The 21,704-nt window shown below is 42.2% G+C and overlaps 1 protein-coding gene across 4 annotated transcripts in view; it reads left to right on the plus strand.

Annotated features, from left to right (window-relative positions):
* The window catches only part of bcas3 (BCAS3 microtubule associated cell migration factor), a 167,777-nt gene extending 146,843 nt beyond the window's left edge, over positions 1-20,934 (plus strand). For all 4 annotated transcript variants that reach the window (XM_041236513.1, XM_041236514.1, XM_041236515.1 and 1 more), the window contains 2 exons: positions 9,478-9,645; positions 20,384-20,934. In XM_041236513.1, coding sequence (XP_041092447.1) covers positions 9,478-9,645; positions 20,384-20,532 — 317 coding nt within the window. In that variant the 3' untranslated portion in view covers positions 20,533-20,934. The remainder of the gene's footprint in view (positions 1-9,477; positions 9,646-20,383) is intronic.
* The last annotated feature ends 770 nt before the right edge of the window (positions 20,935-21,704 follow it).

Below are 21,704 nucleotides of genomic sequence, written 5' to 3' on the forward strand. Positions count from 1 at the left end.
ATCCAGACTGTGAAGGATACATCTAGAGTAGAGAGAGGGCATTGTAAAAATAAAAAAAAACAAACCCCTCAAACATTCTGAACGGCTTTTAACAGATCATTTATTTCTGTACCTTGTAGCATGAAGAATATGCATGTTTTAATTAAAGCAAAGTAATGGTGGTAATGAGGCAAGATGAAAGCTTTATTGCACACAGAATGCTGTATTCAATTAGCGGTGGAGTGTACCTTTTATAGCTGCAAACAAATAAAAGCACGCAGTCCAGCAGGCGCGCGCTGGGCAGGTCTTGTAAATGCTTTTGTTGTTGGGATGGTTTACACTTGAGCAATGTCGTGTCACACACATGCAAGAGATCCGTGTGTAGAGAAGGCAATCCCACCTCATTGCTTCCAACAAAGAGTGTGTGCACACGCTGGGGGTTAATGCTTTTAATGCACACTTTTGACGACACTTTAAAATAATGACTGTAATTCCATAATGAATTCCGGCTAAATCTATTGAAAGAACAGAAGCATGCACACGCACACACACGCACACACACACACACACGCTACTGCACAAAAACTGACACGTCACTATTTTAAATCGTTTCCCAGGAATGATTTTAGTGGGGTGTACATCTTACAGAAGAACACTGTCTGACTTTTATAACCCTGGAAACCCTCCAGCCTGCTGTCTGAACAGCAAAAAGGGTGATTAGAGAAGGAGCGCTGTGATATTGCACTTCTTAATGCGAGGATCGAGGAGGCAGCTGCTCTGTATGGGCCCTATGCATTCTGCTTCAGACGTTAGTTCATGGAAATGAACCAGCGGTGAGAAAAAAAATCAAGTTTAATTCTGGTGTTTCAACACTTTGACATTGGAAACGCAATATATCAATATTGTGCTTGGGAACTTTCCATTAGTTGGGTTGCAGGCTTTATTCTTGTGGTTTTGTCTGTGAGTTCATTACCCTTTTAACATTGCAAGCGTTGACTAAGCTAGTTAATAACATTCGATGAGCTGTTACCATATGGTCCCAGTATCTGTATACAGACTAGAAATCAGTATTCTAACTGTTGATCAGACCCATGTGACAAAATGACCATTATTAGTAGAATAATGTAATTTGCTTTGTAATTGGAGATTATATATATTGGAGAATATATATATATATATATATATATATATATATATATATATATATATATATATATATATATATATATATATATATATAGAGAGAGAGAGACACACACACACACACACACACAGTATATACACACATACATATTGGGAAATGAATAGAAACTATAGAAACGAAAGCCACTAGAATCCAGTGTTTTAGATCTGTTGTCACAGCCAATAAGAAGAAAGCTATAAAAAAAATACTTTGACAAGTTTCTGTCTGCTTGAAAAGATTCTGTTTGTGATGTGAAAGTTAACTGAGTCATCTCTTTTGGGACCAGTTCCCCTGTGGCACAGGGAAATCAAAGTGAAAGGAGGCAGCAGGCATTGTATTTAAAATGTGAAAACATTTAACCAGGAAGGGCTACATGGCAGTAGCATTGCTCATGTGCTCATGACTTCTTCAGAGGTTGCTTGCAATCCTTCAGGACGGGCAGCAGTTCAACAGCGGCTTTTCTCAGAAGGGGTTTTATTTTTGGTGCGTTTCCAGATTCTGGAGCTTTTTAAGCCTTTTTTTCTCTCCGTTCCCTGTGTATTATTTCACCGTTTCCTTGTTTTAAGTTGCTGTCTCATGGGATGCACAGCTCATTACCATTCTCAATGGAGGCTGTCTCCACAGAGCTGCGCACACAGAAGCCCTGCCTTAGTGAATCTTAGCAGTCCAGCATACACAGGCAGCACCAACGCTGTGCAATGCAAAAGCACCTGAATACACTCTCCGAACTGCGGTCGCTACTGCTTGTGTTTGTTACAAGATTTCATTGAGTTTCTGCATAAAAACAGACATTAATAATCAACGGGGGGGGCATTATCTTAGATTTTCACTTCGGGCTGCTCTCATCAAGACAGTGCTGTTTGTGATTTATCTAAATCGATGAGGCTTTCAAAGTCTGGACCAGTTTTTTTTTTTTTTTTTTTTTTTCAATGTTTCATTGTTTTTTCCTCGCCAGCTCTGTAACCATGGCTAGTGAATGTGTCCCTGTTGTCGGGATGTCAAGACAGTGGCCCTTCACGCCAGGAGACTGGCCTTTCCCTTCTTGCAGCACACTGATTCGCAAAGCAAACTTCAGCCTTGTGCTATTTACCTTGGCAGGCGTGGGAGCAGATCGATGATCTGTAAAGTGGATTTGTTATTCGGTTGTTTGCCTTGGCAGCTCTTGAAAGTAGGAGGCTGATTACAGTCCCAGATGTCGCTGCACACATTACTGCTCAGTGTTACTTTCTTGTAAAGTTTTCTTTTTGGCTACAAATAGTCTAAAGTAGACTTTGTTCTTTGCAATCTTTTTATTTTGGCACAGATCCCCATCAATAGATTTGCTTCTCGGTGTCCTGAACCCCTTCTTAAAACACGAGTGAAATTCTAAACAGGTTCTTATTAATAACAGCTTCCTTTGTGCTGTACTGAAGCTGCTGTTCACGTGAATCTGACGCTCAGCATATTGAACACACTCAGATTTTTCTAATAACCTCACAACTTCCTGTGTGTTCAAAGTTGCATTGTTCATTGAAATACTTTTCTTCCCCCATCTGCGGCTCTGTATTTAATAAATCTGAAGTCAAGTGCACAGTGTAGTTTGCTGACGTCGTCTGTGACTGTTGTCGTTTGTCATCTGTGACAGAACAAAACAGTCCTTAAAGCAGTCCTTAAAACAGCCCTTAAAACAGTCCCGCAGTCCTTGAAACAGTCCCTAGACAAGGACCATGCGTCTCCGCTGCCATGGTAGGAGTTAAAAACATTTGAACCCAGTTTCAGGTTATATTTGCCAACAAAAACTTTTTTCTTGTTTGTCTTTTTAAAATCAATGTGAGTCTAAGAGGGTTTTATTTAAGGGGGAAACTACACAGATATTTTTCTTGGCTGCTTGAGCACAGTTCCTCTTGCTCTGCTGTAATAAGTAAAGCGGTCAGATTAAAGACACGCTAGGCAGCCCAGTGGTGCTCTGCGCAGCACAAAGCTACCTCGGGTGACACTCTCTCATTCTGAGATGGGATTGCAAGCCTTTTCATCTGCTCCTCCTGTACTGTGGTGAGCTGATTGACCTGGGTGACCCCCAGATATACTCCTCCTCCTTCAACAAGCTGCTTAAAAAACAAAGCAGAAAGCACAAGCTGTTTCAGACTTTTTGCAGTTCGAGCCACATCACAAAATAATGGGAATAGAAAAGAGAGACCATAACAAGGGCTTGGTTGATTTAAAATAAATAAATAAATAAATAAAATTAATTGAACATAAAGCAAGCAATTGTGTGTAACCCCATTTTAGGCAAAATCAGTGTGGGTGTGTAAAGGTGGTTGTAGTGCAGTGTGGGTGTGTAAAGGTGGTTGTAGTGCAGTGTGGGTGTGTAAAGGTGTTTGTAGTGCAATGTAGGTGTGTAAAGGTGTTTGTAGTGCAGTGTGGGTGTGTAAAGGTGTTTGTAATGCAGTGGGTTTCATCCTTGGAGTTTCCTAATGCCCTTTAAATACTGTGAGCTGTCACTGTTTCATACCTACCTCTCCTCGGCGTGCAAACTTCTCATGTGGGGCGAATGATAGCCATAGACGAGAGGCAGCCCCGAGACGACAGTTTAAGATTTCTCCAGTCAGTCATGCTGGCCTGGTCTTCTGCAGACATCATTTGTTTGATAAATAATATTAAGTGACAAGGCCACAACCCTTTGAATGTGTTCAGGAGAGACTTGATGGCGCATAGCCCTCCCTTCTGATCTGAGGCCAGCTGAGGCTTCTGCTTTTACACTGTCGCTCTGCATCGAGGGGATGAAGAAGATGCCATACAGTCTAACTCACTTATACTGGGGGCACATGAACCATGACCATAATCACAAGAGAATTAAACAGGCTCTCGATTACAAATGAGATTATGTTAGCCTGCTCCATGCCGTGGGATTGCCTTTGTATTTGTATGAGAATGTATGAATAATGTTGTCTTATTTATTTGCCATGTGCTAAAGTGACACTAAACTAAAAACAGACACTTTGTTTTGTTTATTTTTTATTGGATATGACATCCAGCAGGATATGTGTGCATTTAAAAAAAAAAAAAAAAAAAGAACCTAAATTATTTTGGAGATGTATAAAATCTCAGCATGAACAAACAAAGCATTACTGTAAAATGAAATGTAGTAGCAGACAGTGTAATGTAATTGTGAAGTTTGCATGGCCAGCTTTGTGGCTATATAGTACAGATGATAAGCTCATATTTAGTTAATACACAAGTGTTGTCCATGTCCTCACTGGTACAATGTCATGTGATCCGATGGCTTGCTTGTCCACTTCCAGACTCTGTAAGCAGCAGCTCAGTTGGTGACATCATCACCACCACTTCACTCACCTTGCTTCAGGCTTCGGCACAAAGTCTGTGCTTCATTTATTTAATCTCTTTTACTTCTATGAAGGCTAAAGTTTTTGACCTTTGCAAGTGCTTTATTCAGTTGTTTTTTTTTAATGCTTTATTTCATGCTTTTGTTTTGCTGCTCTACGTTTTGAAGCTACTACGTTAAAGGACCATCTCACTCTTGAGACCACAGTCCCTTTTAATCTGGAGAGCTCTGTCCACTCACTCTCTCTATTAACATTGAACTCAGGTCTGTAACTCAGTGCTGGCGACTTAGTACTTTCCCTGCACTTCAGTTTACCTGTAACTTAATGGAGTTTTTTTTTCTCAAATAAATCATTTTGGACGTCAATTCGGCAGACTCTTATACTCTGTAATCCCTGGAGCGGATTGACAAGGTTAACTAGTATAAGGTGTGTGAGTGCATATCAGTTAGGGGGAGATAAGGAGATTGCACCGCTAGTGCCAGCCTGTTGAAAGGGTTCTGCATTGCAGACGGGCCACAGGGCTGGACCCTGCAGAGATTCCTGCTGCTGCAGGAAAGTAAAACAGGATTATCTACCAATGAGAAAAGACAGGCACCCACAGCAGAGGGGGAGGAAAATGAAAGGTCCTCATCAATTCAGTGCGGACAGGTGACCCAGACTGTGCTGCGATTGAGTTTCAGATGTGAAACTCGGGCCTGATGAATGTGTTGTCTGTGGGAAGTCCTACCTTGATTAATGACAAGTGAGGGCTGACCCTCACCAGGAGGATCGCACGCAGCTCTGACAGCTTTGAAGATGAAAACAGAGAGAGGTAGACAGAGAGGTGGCTGAGGAGCAGACCAAGAATCTGGGGCATTCCGATTCATTCTAGGGCTAACCTTATCCAGGAGCCCCATGGAACCAATATCGTCCTGGTTACACAAATAAAACAGAGCTTTAAGCCAACTGTCCTTCCTTTGCTATTTATTTTATTGTAAATTGTATTTTAATTTTGCATATTAATATTAACATTCAGATCTGTAAATCTCTCACTTCAACAGTGGTATGGTATGCCATTGTCAGAAGGTTTATTATTGATGCAGAGCAAAGATTTGGCCTTGTATGTTAAAGCAGATATTGGCAAGAAAAGGCTGTTGCGTTCCAGAAAGCCAGTTACTACTTACTTAAAACATTAGCACTGCAGTTACTCCCCCCAGGCAGCAGCTAGCCTGTATCCAGAACAGATCTACCCGTTTGCACAGCAGCGGTGTTAGAGTTGTGACCAGTGTTAAGAAAAGAGCTTGAACCTTTAATGTCAGGCAGCTTGGTCTTGTTGCGGCTGCTGTCAGGAGCATTTCAGCAGTTTGTCAGTAAACACACCCTTCGGGGTCTGCACTGTGTTAAGCAGAGTGTAACCCTTTAATCATCACTGGGCTATTGCTAACGTTATTATTAACAGTGCCATCAAATCCGGCATGAAGGAGCCGAGGCATTAAGGAACTGAGAAGGCTGCGTCGTCTTAAACAAGTGCAGGCTTTCCTGTTCTACTCTGCATGCCATTAGTCGGGCTGCTGCTGAATGAAATTAAACAAAACAAGCAGAAGAATTGTGTTGCCCGGTCAGGTATGAATGGGTTGTTACTGTTGCTCTTTTGATGTGGTGGTTTTATTGGGTCTAGCTGGGGTTCCAGGGGGTTCATGAGGAAAGGGGTCTGTGTAATGGGATCCACTGAAGGGACGATGCGAGTTTGGGGGAGGAGGCGTAGTTGATGTTGTAAAATTAGGGATGTGGCTTTTCTGAGCGGCCCCAGAAAAAGGAAATTGTGTGCTCAACAATGTGATGAATTCGATGTTAAAGGTGAGCCGCTATTTATAAAGTGAGAGTTCAGGCTTCTCTCAAACGGTCATGGCTTTAACTTAGTAAACTAAACTGACATGCTTTTGAGAGTTGTGTTTGTATAATTCTTACAAAACGAGGAGTCTGAGAAATCGGATTTCTGTATCATCTTCTGCAGTATAATAATGGTCGTGTGTTTTAAGTTTGTTTGATGCTAGTCATCACATTACTGTTATCCAGCTTGTTTGAAAGTACATTTTCCATCTCAATTTCTTAACATTATTATATCGGGATTGCATACCAAAAGTAAATCTTAAAGGATATTATTGAATTTGAAGATGTGATTCTCAAGGCTCACCCATTGGAGTGGCTGATGCCGTGACGTCCAAGGCAGAGCCATTAATCCCTCGATACACATTGCTTTGTTATTGTCATTGTGTAGTTGTACACACATGTCATTAGGTCCAGTTCTGCAGCTTGTTATCACAGGAATGTGGCTTCTGAAAAGCAAAGCAATGATTCAGTTACTTTACACTTGAAACAGCCTGTCCTTATTCTCTCACTAGAACCTAAAGGAAACGTCCTTGTGGAAGTCTATAGCAGTAAAGAGCAGGCGCCCCCGTGCACACTGTGTGGACAGGGAGGCTCTGTGGGTTGGATACATTGCTTTCTGCTTCCATTGTTCTCCTCTTCAGCACTGGCATGGAGCGGCTGTAGGAAGTTCCGTGTTGTTACCTCCGTATTTTGATACACAGAAGAACACTTTGCACTTAAAACCACTGTGTGAGGTTTGGAGGGAAAAAAAAATAAGATTACTTGAAGTTGTAAGGCTAATTGCAAGAAACCTTTTCTTTCCCCGACCTTCAGAAATCCAGAAATTGCTTTTAAGAGGGATATAAAGGGTGCAGAGCCCGGAGCGATGTGCTTCGTGCTTTGTGTGAACTAGACTGTGAGCAATTCCACTGCTGAGTGTATTGATGGGATTAGTAACACCTTGGTACCAGACTAGATGGAAAGGGAATAAATTATTTAAAATGAAAGTGCAAAGGAGATACTTTTCCATGAGGTAGCTCTCGGTCTGTTAATCCTTGGAGCTCACGTCTGTATTAACACTCACACGTCACCCTGAACACTTCTGCCGGCTCTCAGGGCCTGATTGCAGAGGCAGCACTACACTGTCAGTCAAGTGTCCCAGGAAGCTCCTTGCTGTGAGCCTGTTCTCTGCAACCCTTCACAAGGAATGCTGCTGTTGTTCTCAAGATATCTGGACAGCGGGCTGCTGCTGCCGCTTCTCAAATTACAGTGTGATAGTGCAGGCGAAACAATATTGCGCTTCCCAATTCATCGCGAGAAACGATGCAGCACATAAAAATAATAGCTTTCCACCGTGCCGAAATGGTAAAGTCTGAATGTGGGTTTGCACATGCAAGCTTCATTCAGAGCGTGTCTGGTGTGCAGACATGGCATGGAACTCCTCTGTAGGTGTGCTGGTCCGGGTATGGAGACCTTCCATTTTAATAGCTGCTTTCTGCACAGAGGTTTTAGTTTTTAAGGCAGCAATTACAGTCATCATGAACTCCTTGAACTGGTATGGAATAAAACTAATTATTTACAAACATCATTCAATTTCCACCTGTAATAAAACCAATTGCATTATGTACAGTTCATTTAAGTGTTCACTAATGTGATTTTACCATTGTCACAGAAACCAAGCACAGCACCTTGCCTCCGCCCCTATTACTCAGCTAATTTACGATCCTGAGTTTTATATGGCACTGTGGAATTGGTCAGTCCTTGAGGATTGGAAAGGGGAAGAAAGCACCACAGGTTATGTTTGCTTTGTGACAGATAATATACAGTTTTTAAAATCAATTATTTTGAAGAGAAAAAAAGGTGTAAAATGTGGTCTTCAGCAATTCAGTCTACCTGCCTTCCAGATGGACCGTGAAGACTCTGTTTAATTTATATTTCTATTGAATTTCTGATATTCAATAGGTGGTATTGCCCTATACTTGAGGAGTAAAAGCTGTACTGTTTTTTGCAAGAAGTTAGTGCATGTACAGCTATTTCTCAACTTCTCCACGATTGGCTCTGCTTTTTGTTTTCATTATTTCCATTCAAAGTTGTGGGGTAGTCAAGGCCTCAGCCTGAGTGCTAGACACACAGACTCGCACGCACACACACACGCACAAGCGCCCACCCTCCACACTGTGAAGTGCTGTAAAGTTATCTGAGGTGCGCTGGCCTTCCTGGCCTCCAGAGTGTTTACCAGCAGATAGCGGCGGCCGCTTGCAGCCCTATCAGAGGAAGGGCCGCCGGCCGCTGGCCCTGCTCTCTCACCCTGTCTATTAGCAGCTGTCAGTGTTAAAGAGTGTGCTGTGAGGCTGAGCAGCCCTGCTGTACAAGTGCAGATAGCTCCTGCCTGCTGATCAAAGCCCGGGACTCGAGCGCCGATAGCCCAGTCGTGTTTCATGTACTTGGTATCTTTTAAAGAATGGAGGGTTGGCGTTCTTCTTTTTTCTTTCCTTTGCTGTTTGTTCCTCACCTCTATGACTTTGCTTACACAAGCCAGACAGTCTACGGGCCTGGCTTTATTCATTATCTGTTGCTCCAGAGCTGCTATGTTTGAATACGCTTTTTTTTTTTTTTTTTTTTTTTTAATAATGCAGAACTTGGAATCGGCTTCGTGTTAGCTGATAGTGCTGCTTGTAACATCAAGGGCCGCATTTACTAAGCGTTTGCTGCAGCATTGTGTTTCTTTTTAGCTTGCTTTCTAACATCAAATGTTAATTTGTCCTTTAAAATGAAGTGAAACTGAAGCAAAATCTACGGTATAAAAAATACTCTATAAAAATATACACTGAAAAATTTAATTTAATTCATTATTTTACTTTAGAAAGTTTTGAAAAAGCACAACATTTTTTTGTAAATGGTTGAGAGTTTCAAACTTTTTCTCTGAAAGACTATCACTTCTTCATGTATTGGTGCTGCTTACATCTTCAGCAATCTGTCGTTTGCAAATTAAATATGATTTTGCCAGTCATGTTACAGGGGGGAATATCTGTAATTCTTTCCCGGTTTGTTGTGGTGGTCTTTCTGTAACGCAGGCTGGAACTGCTGAAATAATGGTTCACCCCTTTAACATTGTGACTGGTCCTCTCCCCCGCTCTCACGCAGGAACATTTGACCGCAGCGTGACTTTGCTGGAGGTGTGCGGCAGCTGGCCAGAGAGCTTCGGGCTGCGTCAGATGTTGTCCATCGACAGCACGGAGGAAGGACTCCGCGAGAGGCTGGCAGACGCCATGTCGGAGTCCCCTAGCAGGGACATTGTCTGCTCTGGGACAGGTAAGCACTGACAAGGGGAAATTCACCGCCTGCGATTCACCACTACAGTGATGAACCACAGCGGGATTGGAACAGCACACTTCTCTCTAAAGGATTCCAAACAATTGCAATGCTTATTTCCAACGTACTATCCAAGAAGAACAGCAGCCCATATATGTGTGTGTGGAGGTGTGGCAGCGTTGAAGTCAAGCAGTCATCTCACACAAGGGGTTGCTGTTCTTATCAATACAGGGACACTCTAAAATAGGGGCCGTGGCTTCCGGCTGCTTTAGGGTCTTTTGTTTTCTCTTTAGCTGCTCTCATTTTAAACGGTCCTGTTCATGATCAATTAAGGCTGAGTTCATTTTGGGTGTCATGTGTATTGCTTTATACGAATTCAGTTGACACTCATTTGTTATATCTGAATTATTGACACTTGCTGTGCAGCATTGTCATTATTATTAAGCACTTGAGAACCACAAAAATAAAATAAGAGAATCCAGGGGCGCCTACAGCTAAGGACAGTGAAGTGTGAATTAACACAAAATAGGCACAAGTTTCCTGCACAAACTAGCAGGAGGCAAGCGTTCAGGCTGTAAAGTTGCCGTATTCAATTCCAGTAAGTGCTCTGAGAAAAATGACACGTTATTAAAGTGGAAGCCTTGTAAATGAATGTTTCTGAAACAATCAAACCACTTTCTGGCACTGTTGAAAGGATACTTGCATACTTGGCTGTTTGTCTATGAATTAATAGAGCTAAGCACTGCAGCACATTTATTACAGACGTCTTATTTTTTGCTGATGCATTAAAAAAAAAAAAAAAAAAAAAAAAAACCCACACACTATAGCAAACCCCTTCTCACCTAGCTGTGGCAATTCTTTTTTTTTTTTCTTGTGCCCTTTTTGGTAAATGGTGAAATTGTACGTGGTCTGGAGCACAGATTTCTTGCACCGATACACTTGCAAACGGTCCATTTCAAAGGTTTTAAAATAATAAATTAGGTCATTTTATATTGAAACTAAAAGGGGAAATTGCCATTCTGACAATCCAAATGTTAAACTCATTTAGGAAGCAACGGCACTTTCTTCTGCTACTTCAGTGAACAAGAGTCCCTTTGATTTGTGAGGGAAGATGGAAGTTGGATTGCGGATTCTGCTGCTCGGAGCAGCGAGGTCACAAGGCTGTAATGCCTTTAGCATTGACTGCCCCCTCCTGTAGTGCGTCTATTAGCCAGTAATTTGATTTGTACCTATTCATTTGCAGTCGCTGCACCAGCACCGAGTTGGTCCTCTCTGTAATTGGTTCTGTCTCTATTTTTGCATCATTAGATTAACTCCGACTCCTGGCCACTTCTTGTCTGCGCTTGTCCGTCCATTTATACAGCCTAATGTAACACAAAATTCATTACTGATCACATTACATTCAACTCTCAGCCTCAGGGCTTTGTGGTAAATAGATGGGTTAACCCTTTCCAGATCAAGAAAGGACTGGCCAGAGACAAACAAGCTCAATTATTTAAAAGAGAGAGAGAGAGAGAGAGAGAGAGAGAGAGAGAGAGAGGAGGGATGGAGAAGAATGAGCTACAGCAGTCCTGAGTAAAGTGAACCAATTCGTTCGATTAGAATATCATGTTCTACCTTCCTAACCAGCTTGAAAAACAGAGACAGAGAAGAATCCATGAGAACATTATTGTAACAAGGTTCTAGAACGCTTTGAAGACAGTCGTATTCTTTCCAACGCGGAGCCCAGAGTTCCAGAAGCTTGGTTAGCAGATTCCTTCCTTCCTTCCTATCAGTCAGTCTGATTTGTAACGCCCTTGAATCCAGAAGCACTGATTACCAGTGTGCTGTGGCCCCGTCCACCTGTTCTGCTGCTTTGTATAAAGACAGGATTGTGCGCCAGGCCAACACTCCCATGATCAATGTGAATTGTCACAGATGTGTCGTCTGAGAGTTCACATGGCAAGCCAGCGCTATTCTTTCACATGCGTTCCCTTAGTCTGTTCCTTACTGAGGCAGGCTCATCTGCTGGTAGCCCTTTATACAGAAGCTGGCATTATTTATTGAGTATGTGAAATCTAAAACGAAGGCTGCTTGTTAAAGGAAATATTTCCCTGCCTGTAATGTGCTGTGGGTCTCCTCCGCAGTGTTACTGAGAGAGCTGTGCTTTAGTGCAGCTGATTGACATGTAGTCATTCAGAAATTAGATTTTTCAGCAGCATCCTGTTGTAAATGTGATTGTGTATTGGTAGTTAGCCAGGGACAGTACAGGGTCCCTTAATCTCTGTGTAATGTGCTTGTAAATGTATAATAAGAAACATGCGACAAACCCTTTCAAATGTTCTGTACATTCTATATAGATGAATGAGTGTTAACCCCAGGGGCGTGTTCCTGTGTATTATTATATAATGCCAATTCTAGGCGTGTATGAATATATTTAATAAGAGGGCATGTTCGTCTAATTCAGTTCATTGGTGCAGAATCATTTCAGTCTTTTCATTGTAGTTGGATGGCTTCTAATCAGATTTATAACAAACCGGTAAACTGTAATGTTGTTAAAACACTGAGTATGATTCATTCTATAATGTTGGTCACGTCTCTGTTTTGACATTGTTAGCCAAAACCCATGTTGTCGTTTCATCATCCTGCACTGTTTCTGATCACTGCTGGCCTCCTGTACACTGACGTTACCAGGAACATGCCAAAAACAGTTTTATTGAAGAAACACTAATTGTGATCCCAGCAGGGGGCTGCTGTTTTATTTTATAGCACGTGATCCAGAATCAGATACATCATTCCCCACAAAATAAATACCTTTCTTTATGGAGCTGAACATCTAGGTAATAATGGAAATGTGTGTTCTGTTCTGCATTTTAATATTTGAGACACACACGGATTTATTTTAAGGTTATATTGACAACCTTTGTCTATAGCCTCCTTTTATCATTTAATTATAACCTTGATTAAAGGAACTATGTTTCACTGTGGCATTTTACCTGGTGCAGTTGTATTTGAAAATATTCATCAATTGCCTTTAGATTGCCTTTTATATAAAATACTGAGCTGCGGACGAGAAAGCTTCAAGGTTCTTGATACTGTTGTTATGGCAATGGCATTGCATGCACATAATTAAGCTGTGAAAAGGCTCATTAACGCACATCCTCGTTCTATGAGATAGTCACAATCGCATCTACATAACCATACAGGATAGTCAGTGTCGTGTGGTTTTTAAACATGCTTGTCACAGTGCATTTAATAAAAGCATGCCAAGCTTTGTGTGGGTTGTGAATGGTTCTCCAACATTGGCATGAAGGTAAAGGGTGCTGGCAGTGCATTAGGAAGGCTGTACAAGCCAGTTGTTTTGTCCCTTTTGTTATCAGCATATCTTGTCTCTTTTGTTATCAGCACATCTTGCCTTTTATCAGTAGGATTCACAGCATTGGAACTCTATGAAAGCCATCACAAACCCAGCTATTGTGTTCGTGTTCCATTAGTCAAGTTCTGCTGCTGCTTTCAATCTAGTTACAGAAAAACGAAGTGGCCTGGAAGTGGCTAAAACATTTGTATATTAATGCCAGCAGTGTAACACTGTATGATTTTACAGGCTAGTTTGGTTTCTAAAGCAGCTTCTTTTTATGAAAAGCCCCTTTCTTAGTGAAGCGTGCTGAATGACAAAGAAGGCATATTGAAATGCAGAATGTTTAAATTGGAAAGTGTTTCTCATATTCATTAGTGCAAATTGCTGCGATTATTGGAGCCAGTGGTAGCCTTGATATTATTTCTAGTGTTCGCGTGGCTCCTTGTACCATAACTGATACACATCTCATTTAAAATCCAAACAATTGAGGCTGTACCATCAAGCGATTTACTTTTATTATGATTTCATGTTGTTGTACAATCAATCATTATTTTGCTAATTTTAGTACTTTGATGATAAATTATAGAAAGAAAGTTATCTGCAATCAAGCATTATCATTTAATGAACTGGGCCGGCTCCCCTACTGCGCTTTTCAGTCACCTAGCCAGCCGACGCGTTGCACACACCATTGAAGTGTGGAATAGTAACATTACCATGGACTGCAAGAGGTGCCTGCCCAGCTGCTGGAGCTCCCCATACACTTCTGTAACAACTCGGACTCCTGTGGGACTGAGAATGTGAGGGGCAGGAGCTGATGGACTGGATTAGATGTGGTAATGGATGATAGGAATCACTTGCATGGGCAATGAGGCACAACTACAGCATGCATTAGATGACATATTTTGCACAGGTTCAGTATGTATTTGATGACACGACGTTTGCACAGGTTCAGTATGTATTTGATGACACGACGTTTGCACAGGTTCAGTATGTATTTGATGGCACGACGTTTGCACAGGTTCAGTGTGTATTTGATGACAGTGTGTATTTGATGACACGACGTTTGCACAGGACGTTCAGTCAGTGTGTATTTGATGACACGACGTTTGCACAGGTTCAGTGTGTATTTGATGACACGACGTTTGCACAGGTTCAGTGTGTATTTGATGACACGACGTTTGCACAGGTTCAGTGTGTATTTGATGGCACATTGTTTCACCCCTTTTGCAACTGGAGCCATCCTATATTTGCACTGTGTCCCCAAACACCAGCAGCAATGGTTTTAACACTGTACCGGTCCCTTTGAAATCATGAACGCACGAGCTGCTCTGTGCAAAGCGCAGTGAGGACGGCAGATTGCTGCTTTGTTCTAGTCAGGAGGTTAAAGGGTTGATAATGAAATGCACAATAATGGAGGTTTTTTGATGTTGTAAACCTGTCCTCTGGGTGCTTGTGATGCTCCCAGCATCAGCCTCTCAGTACTGTGTTTTCTAGGAAAGCCCTGTATCACTGTTCCAATGGGAGAGCACCTGTGTACCACCACAGTTTTTGGATACTTTCCTGAAATAGATGAGTTGATCACTTTGTCACATTCCCCGAGGCCTTACTTTCCCCTGCTTTCGGAAAGAAGCACACTTTATTACTGAAAGACACTCAACGCAGCAGCTAAAAAAGAAAAAGGAAGTGGCATTAGCTGAGCTTGAAGAGTATGGTGCTGTGAAAAGTGACTGGAGTGTGAAAGACCACAATGATGATTCTTTTTTCTTTCCCCCCTCAGCACTCACCCATTCATTCCAGGGTCGCTCTCTCCAGCAAGCCCAGAGCTTGAGTGTAATGCTCTGTGACAGTGTGAGACTATGAAGAAGAATTCATGTATTCAGAGCTGCCTCTGCTGACACTCGGAGCTGGGATGTCATTGTATCATTTATCCCTGACCTGCCAGCAAATGGGCTTTCTGTGGACAGTTTCTGAAACTGCTCTTAAGAGCTTGCTTAAGGGAAAGCCATCCAGAATGCAGAGAGTCAGAGAGAGAAAGAGAGTGGGAAAGGGGGCAACACATTCAAAGATATGTCAAATGCACTGGCTAAGCCTATGAGATTCTTGGAGCAGCAGGAACGAAGATGAATGGAGAAGGCATATTGTTTTTCAGTGAGAGATTATACACGATATGGAGAGCTTGGGGGTAAGAACAGGCGGAGTAGTGCACCGTGGTATCATAACATACACCTTACTGAACAGCTGCTTGCTCAGATACCCAAAACCTTATCTTACGTGTTTAAACTGGCACTATTTGACATTGAGTAGACCTTACGTCTGCATATCTGTCTAAGAAAAGACAAACATAGCTCTGTTCAGAGAGCTCCCAGTACAGCCGAACTATGCACATCTGAAGGGGTTTTGCTCTGCTTATGCATCTAGATGATAGCTTGCTGTTTATACTTCAATTCCAGTGTTGGTGCTTCTGCTTCTCCTGGTATAGCGCTCCCATTCCAGCTCTCACTGCCGCCAAACTCATCAACCTGACGTGAATTTTCAGGATCGGTGCAGCGGAAACCGCCAGCAATAGCTGTCCAGTAAAACACTGTGACGGCTCCAAGTACCGCAGCAGCAAGTAAGTTTGAAATAAGTGTAAGATAAGGGATTCCTGCAGAAGGCTTGGGTTCTGAGCCAACAAAGACCGACTGTATATCAGCCCCAGGCATCAAACTATAGTTCACATATTTCTGCTTTTTAATGAGGACTATCTGCATGTGTGGAAGGCTTTATAGTGGTTATAAGAGTCAATTGCTGACTCATTTTGTTATGAAACTGAATGAAGCCTGATGTTTAGCTTATTGTTTGTTTTAAAGTTCAGCACATGTTGTATATCTGCACTTACTGCTTTTTAAATGTCAAATGCCATGAATTCTAGCAGCTGATTAATACTCTCACACCGTAGAAGATGAGTTTTTCTGTTAAAATTGTACAGGATTTGTTGCTTCATTTCTGACTGAATGCAGTACCACAGGTTTGCTGCTTGTCAGTTACAGGGAGTTGTGTCACTGTTCAGCACATGTAATTGTTTTAATTGAAATTTAGTTCCACAGAACCAAGGTGGCAAAGCTTGTATTAATAGAGAAGTTTAATTTACAAAGCCACGCCTGCCACAGAATCAGTTGTGTCTAAGAGCATTCATCTGCTCAGACATGCTTCCAGTGCAGCATGGTTCTGACTAGACAAGTCCTATGTGTTTAGAGAGCTGAAACTCTCTGGGACTCTTTCCACTCAGCTGATCCTCATCTTGACTTGGTGCGAGTCACGTGTCTCCCACAATCACCTTCCTAGGACAGGACCAGCGTGTGACTTAATTCAGCTTGACCACACTATTCCCTGTTCTTTTCAGCTGATACACAGAAACAGTGTCACAGGAACCGCTAAAAAAAAAAAAAAAACTACTACTTGATTTATGCATTTATTTAGGATGCATTATTTTGAAAAAAGGAAGATATTTCACCTATTGTTCATATTCAAATATGCAAACTATGCCATTTTCTAAATGAGTAACGTACTGTAAGCAAAGGGGCTCTTGCAGTCGCTAAATGAAGTTCTGTTACGACCTGATACAGGAGGAATATTGGGGGTGAACCACAAGCCCCTGATGTCCAGGCTCAAGCCCCATATTTCGGGATGTTTTGAAGTCAGGCTTCACCTTCCTGCACACTCTTTACAGTACAGCACAGTATGTGTTGAAATGCATTTAATGCAAAATACAAAAACTGCTCCTAAAGCTCAATGCGTTGTGACCTCCACCCATAGGGGATCTTGGCTTCATATTCCTCCTTCTGTCTCTGCAGCTTAGACACGATCACAGCTACTGAAATCTGACGAATCATTATTGTTTAGCATCTAAAGAACTGAATCAGATACCAAATGTCTGCTTATATTACAGAGAATGACAATTCGCATTGCTATAAATAACCAGGATACTCTGGCCATGCTGGGTACGGTACAGTTAAACTAGCCCAGCCAGGACCCCCACAAAGCATAGTGTTTGTTTTACATTAGTGATGAGCTGCCTAGCAGTCATGAGAACAAAGTGTTCTTAACGCTCAAATACTAAGAGGACAGCAACAGTAAAGAATTGTTTTATTTTCTGTTCCATTGTAACATCATAACCCAGGTCTCAACAAAGTACTGTCTGCTGGGCCCAGCTTACAAACTTTGAGTAACTTTCTTTTTGGCCACAATAAACAGAGCATGAATGAGAGTCAGCATCACAATTCATTTGTATTATTTCTGTAACTTGTCTGTTTTTGCAATTGCTGGAATCTTGCTGGCCACACTTACAGTCTGTAACTAAAACAAGCTTCTTAACTTTTGTCAGGTGAGAGTAGATTTGAGAAGAAACGGCGTTCTTTAGATTTTCAAATCAAACTGATGTATTTACCCTTTGCGTGCTGTCTGGCAAGGGGATTAACATCAATGGCAATTATCCTGGCTCATCAGATCACAGTGCATTGCATTGAGCTGTTTACATTTTAAAAGAGCTGTCTGTAGTCTGTGCGCTGTGACAAACACGACTGAAACCCAAGCATTCTGCCCTAATTCGGTTGGCTCAGTATCCTAGAAGCGCCACTTTTGTTTTGGGCTTGTGAGTTTGGTCATTAGCACCAAATACAGACGGCATGGATGTGGTTAACTATTTACTATAATGAACCTTGACAGTCCCAGAGGATTGTAATGCACTCAGGAAAGATCTTTAGATTTCTTTGTTATGTTAGATTGGCTGATCAGTACACTTCAGGGTACACAGTACATATAGAACCATTCAACTTATAGAGCTGAAACCAAACACCCGCTGAATCCATTCAGACACCTGGCAGAAGCCAGCATTGGTCATTTCACAAACATGAAGTCTGATACTTGGAGAGAGAAGTGACCAGCGGCATTCAGTTTCACGCAATACCCTCGTACTGTGACGCTCGTGAAGGCAGATTTTGTTTTCGGTGTCACAAACTTTCGAGCCAAGGCATTGTTTGGCATGACAGAACTGTCAGCTCTGCCAAGTGACGCGCGTCCCCCCTGCATACGTTGTAATAAAGCAATGTGAGGATGTGAGATTGAAGACCAGGCAGGCTGCAGTTCATCTTGCTGCACAGTGAGAGAGGACTCTGACGTGAGACATTTAACCAAAGCCAGCTGTGAGCACAGTGAGATTAAAGCAACAAAAGCAGACAGGATAAGTATAGTATTAGTGTGGGTTACGCTGCTCATTTCTGATTCAAATTACTGCTGCTGCTTTTTTTAAACTTCCTCCACTCACGGGGGAGTGAGGAGGTATATATTGGGACTGTATGCGTTTTCCCTCGCAGTTACACTGGCAATAATACACTGATTAAGGGGCTTTGTTTGCTTTGATCCTTATTTTGTTTCTTCTTAATGTTAAGTTCAATATACCTCAGCCACCGCAGTCTTTCGTTGGAGAAAGGTGTTTCAAAGCACCAGACAATTCCAGAATTCCTTTACATTGTTAGGCAGCTAGCTGAATTCAATGTAGGGTTAAAGAAAATTTATGTGGATTTATGTGTAAGGAGCTTCAAAGTGAACACAGGGAAATTTTTGTCGTGCTCAAAAATAAAATAAGAAATCTGAGAGGAACACTGAAGGATTCTCTGAATGCAGAATCCATTGAGTTGTTGTTATCTGATGCTCCACCGCTGATTTCACGAGCACAGAAGAAGAGTTACAGAATACTGTGAAGTACTTGTTTGTGTGCAGAATGGATTAAAAATATCTATCTATATAGTAATGGTACTTTTAGATTGAAAAAGAAATCTTGTGGTACTTTTATAAAAAGAAAAATTGCAAATAAAGCATTTGTTGTGTGTGTGTATAGATGTAGATATTAAAAGGCATTTTATAAAGGTTATGAACTCTGTTAATGATCATGTTTGAGATGAAGCAGACCTGCTCAGTGCATCTCCTCCATGTTCACACCCCTCCCCTCCAGCCCATGGCTCTCCTACAAGAGCCAGCGCAGCTCATGAATGGAAAAGGTTAAACCACTTTACTGGAAACAAAGTCCTTATACTCCCTTCAGGCACAAAATGAATGTCATCCGCAGTGTGCTGCAGCAATCAGACCAGACCGCTCCTCCAGCGATTGCAGGGTGCAAAGCAAATCCACAGTTCTGCAGCTTTATATTTGTATTTCTGTTTTTCTTCCCACACAGAGTACATACTAAATGCATCGACTATTTTCAGGATTGGTGAGGCAGTGATTTACTCCACTGAAGATGCCTTATGGCTGAACTAATACGATTGCTTGTAGGTGGGCTCACATGACGCTCGCTGTCTAAAGCAGGCCTCTGGAAACAGATTCTGATTTGCTGCTGCAATGTTGAACGAACCTCAGCTTGACTGATACTCCAATATACAAAGTGGGTAATGATCATGTGACTTCCCAGTATCTGCACTGCTAAGCAGTCTGATGCAAGCTGTTATATATAACAGGTTTGCTGAATATTATCTGTTACTCTGCAAATACTGATGCATGCCCCTATTCACATATTCTAAAAAGGATTCGGTACATTATGTAAGGATGGCAGCTAATCCCATTGTGTAAATGTGTTGGATTCCTTCTGAATCCGTGGCGTGTGAGCAAGCAAGACAGTGACCCGTAAAGTTAATGCACTCACCTTACAATCCACAAAAAATTAAAACAGTGAATGAGTTGCAGAAATCCTTTGGTCTGAGATAAAAACACAGCATTAATGCAAGCTGAAAACAGCGCATATTTTCACTATAAAAGACCAATAAAATAGACCAATAAAATGTGACTAACACGTAAAACTGTGTAAGCAAGGGTATTTATTATTGCACTATAAAGAAAATGGGAAAGCATAGAGTCTGCCAGATGTTTAGAAATATATAACATGCCATTATATAGGACGAGAGAATTTCCAACACAATGAACCCATTTACCTGTGAATTCGTGCATCTCTCGTGCCTCCACTGTGCCCCTACATGAGGAATAGTCTGCTGTCTGACGCTTCTGAACCTGGAACGGGCTGACAAATGTACAAGGTCAGGGCTTTGTGTAAATCTTGTGAATCGTGGTGTTGGGGGGGGGGGGGGGGGGGGGGGATTCACATTTCTTACATGCTGTCTCTCTGGGGCTGCTTTCTTCTGTACAGGCAGACAGAAATATCAGAATCATTTCTTTATAAACATGCCATAAAGCTCTTGTGGTATACAGGTGCTCAGTGTTTGCGTCTAACCTTTTCTTTCTGAACCCCCAGAATGACGAGAGGAACGCAGCTCTAGTGAAGTGTCCTAAGCAGCTGCTCTGGCTGTGCAGAGGCCTTGCAGTGTTAGTATGTGAACAGTAACCACCGCCCTGCTGTCTGTTTGTAATCTGCAGAGCTGCAGCGGGAGGGAAGCATCGAGACGCTCAGCAACAGCTCCGGTTCCACCAGCGGAAGCATTCCTCGCAATTTTGAGGGTTACCGCTCGCCTCTCCCCACCAATGAGAGCCAGCCCCTCAGCCTGTACCCCACGGGATTCCCTTAAACGAGCGCGCTAACAAGGAAACTGCCACGTGACTAATGGAAAATTCCTCCAGCTCCACAATCCTGACATTTTAACTGTAAGCCCCTCAGCGGCCCACCAGCCACTCAGTTAGGCGTCGTGACGCTCTGTGGAGCGCTTTAGTGATTACCACTGGTCCACTTCAACCTGGCCAGGGTTTTTCTGCTGCTTGATTGGTAGGAGCTTGTGTCATGTACAGTCAAATAAAGTAAAAATAAAACAGCTAGGATGTTTAATAGAAGACATAACCCACTTTAATTGTATTGCTTATTTAGGGTTTTTCTTAAGATGTAATGGCTCTGTGCCTGCTGGCTTTAGTCAGGCTGTCCTTCAATTGAATTGTATTTTATTTTAAATCTGAATATAATGGGCTCTTTGTTTAAAGGAAAAGGCTGGCTTGGTTGGAAGACCTCTGATTGGTGCGATTCTTTCAGTGGGAGGGGCGTGAGAGGATTGTCCAGTTATCATTGAAGTGTTAAAAGATGCTGCTCCCTCGGGACTCTGGGAGCGGCGTACCTGCTCACAGCCACTTTCCACTTGCACTCCATCAAAGTCTCAATTCAGAGTTTGCTGGACATGCTTTTAATTGTTAGCATTAAATAAAGAAACGTGTGCTTGGGTTACAGTCACATTTCTTACTCCAGTTGCAGTAGTCTTTGCTAGTGGTTGCTGTGCCAGTCATAATGTGATGCTGGCAGGTGGTTGGCGTTGACCTGGGTGTAAAGAAGCACCCCGGGTGCCATACTCTGCGTGCTTTCACATCATGGCTGCTTGTGAATGAAGTATTTCCTCCGAGGGGCACTACATAATAAATCATGCCAGTGCTGCCCATCTCACACGTACATTTCTGGAGTTAGAAGGAAAGATTGTGGAGCTGGCAGGCATTTGGGTAGCTCCCATTTCCAGACCCATTGGAAGTCTAGTACTTGGTTGAAGCAGCCAGTACACAATGCTTGCTCTTTCCTGCTGTAATATTTCTCTAGGATTCCCAACCAAGGCTTGTCATATTGCAGCTTTGAAGAGTCACACGTTTTCCAACAGGGAAAGTAAAATCCCACCTTGCAGGACTCTGATAGGGAGACAGTTCAAATCGGAATGGAAAGTGTGTATTTTAAGAGCAGCAGCGCGAGACTGCACACCTGTCTGGTACAACA

Source organism: Polyodon spathula, chromosome 41 (assembly GCF_017654505.1).
Source record: "Polyodon spathula isolate WHYD16114869_AA chromosome 41, ASM1765450v1, whole genome shotgun sequence".
Taxonomy (NCBI): Eukaryota; Metazoa; Chordata; class Actinopteri; order Acipenseriformes; family Polyodontidae; genus Polyodon; species Polyodon spathula.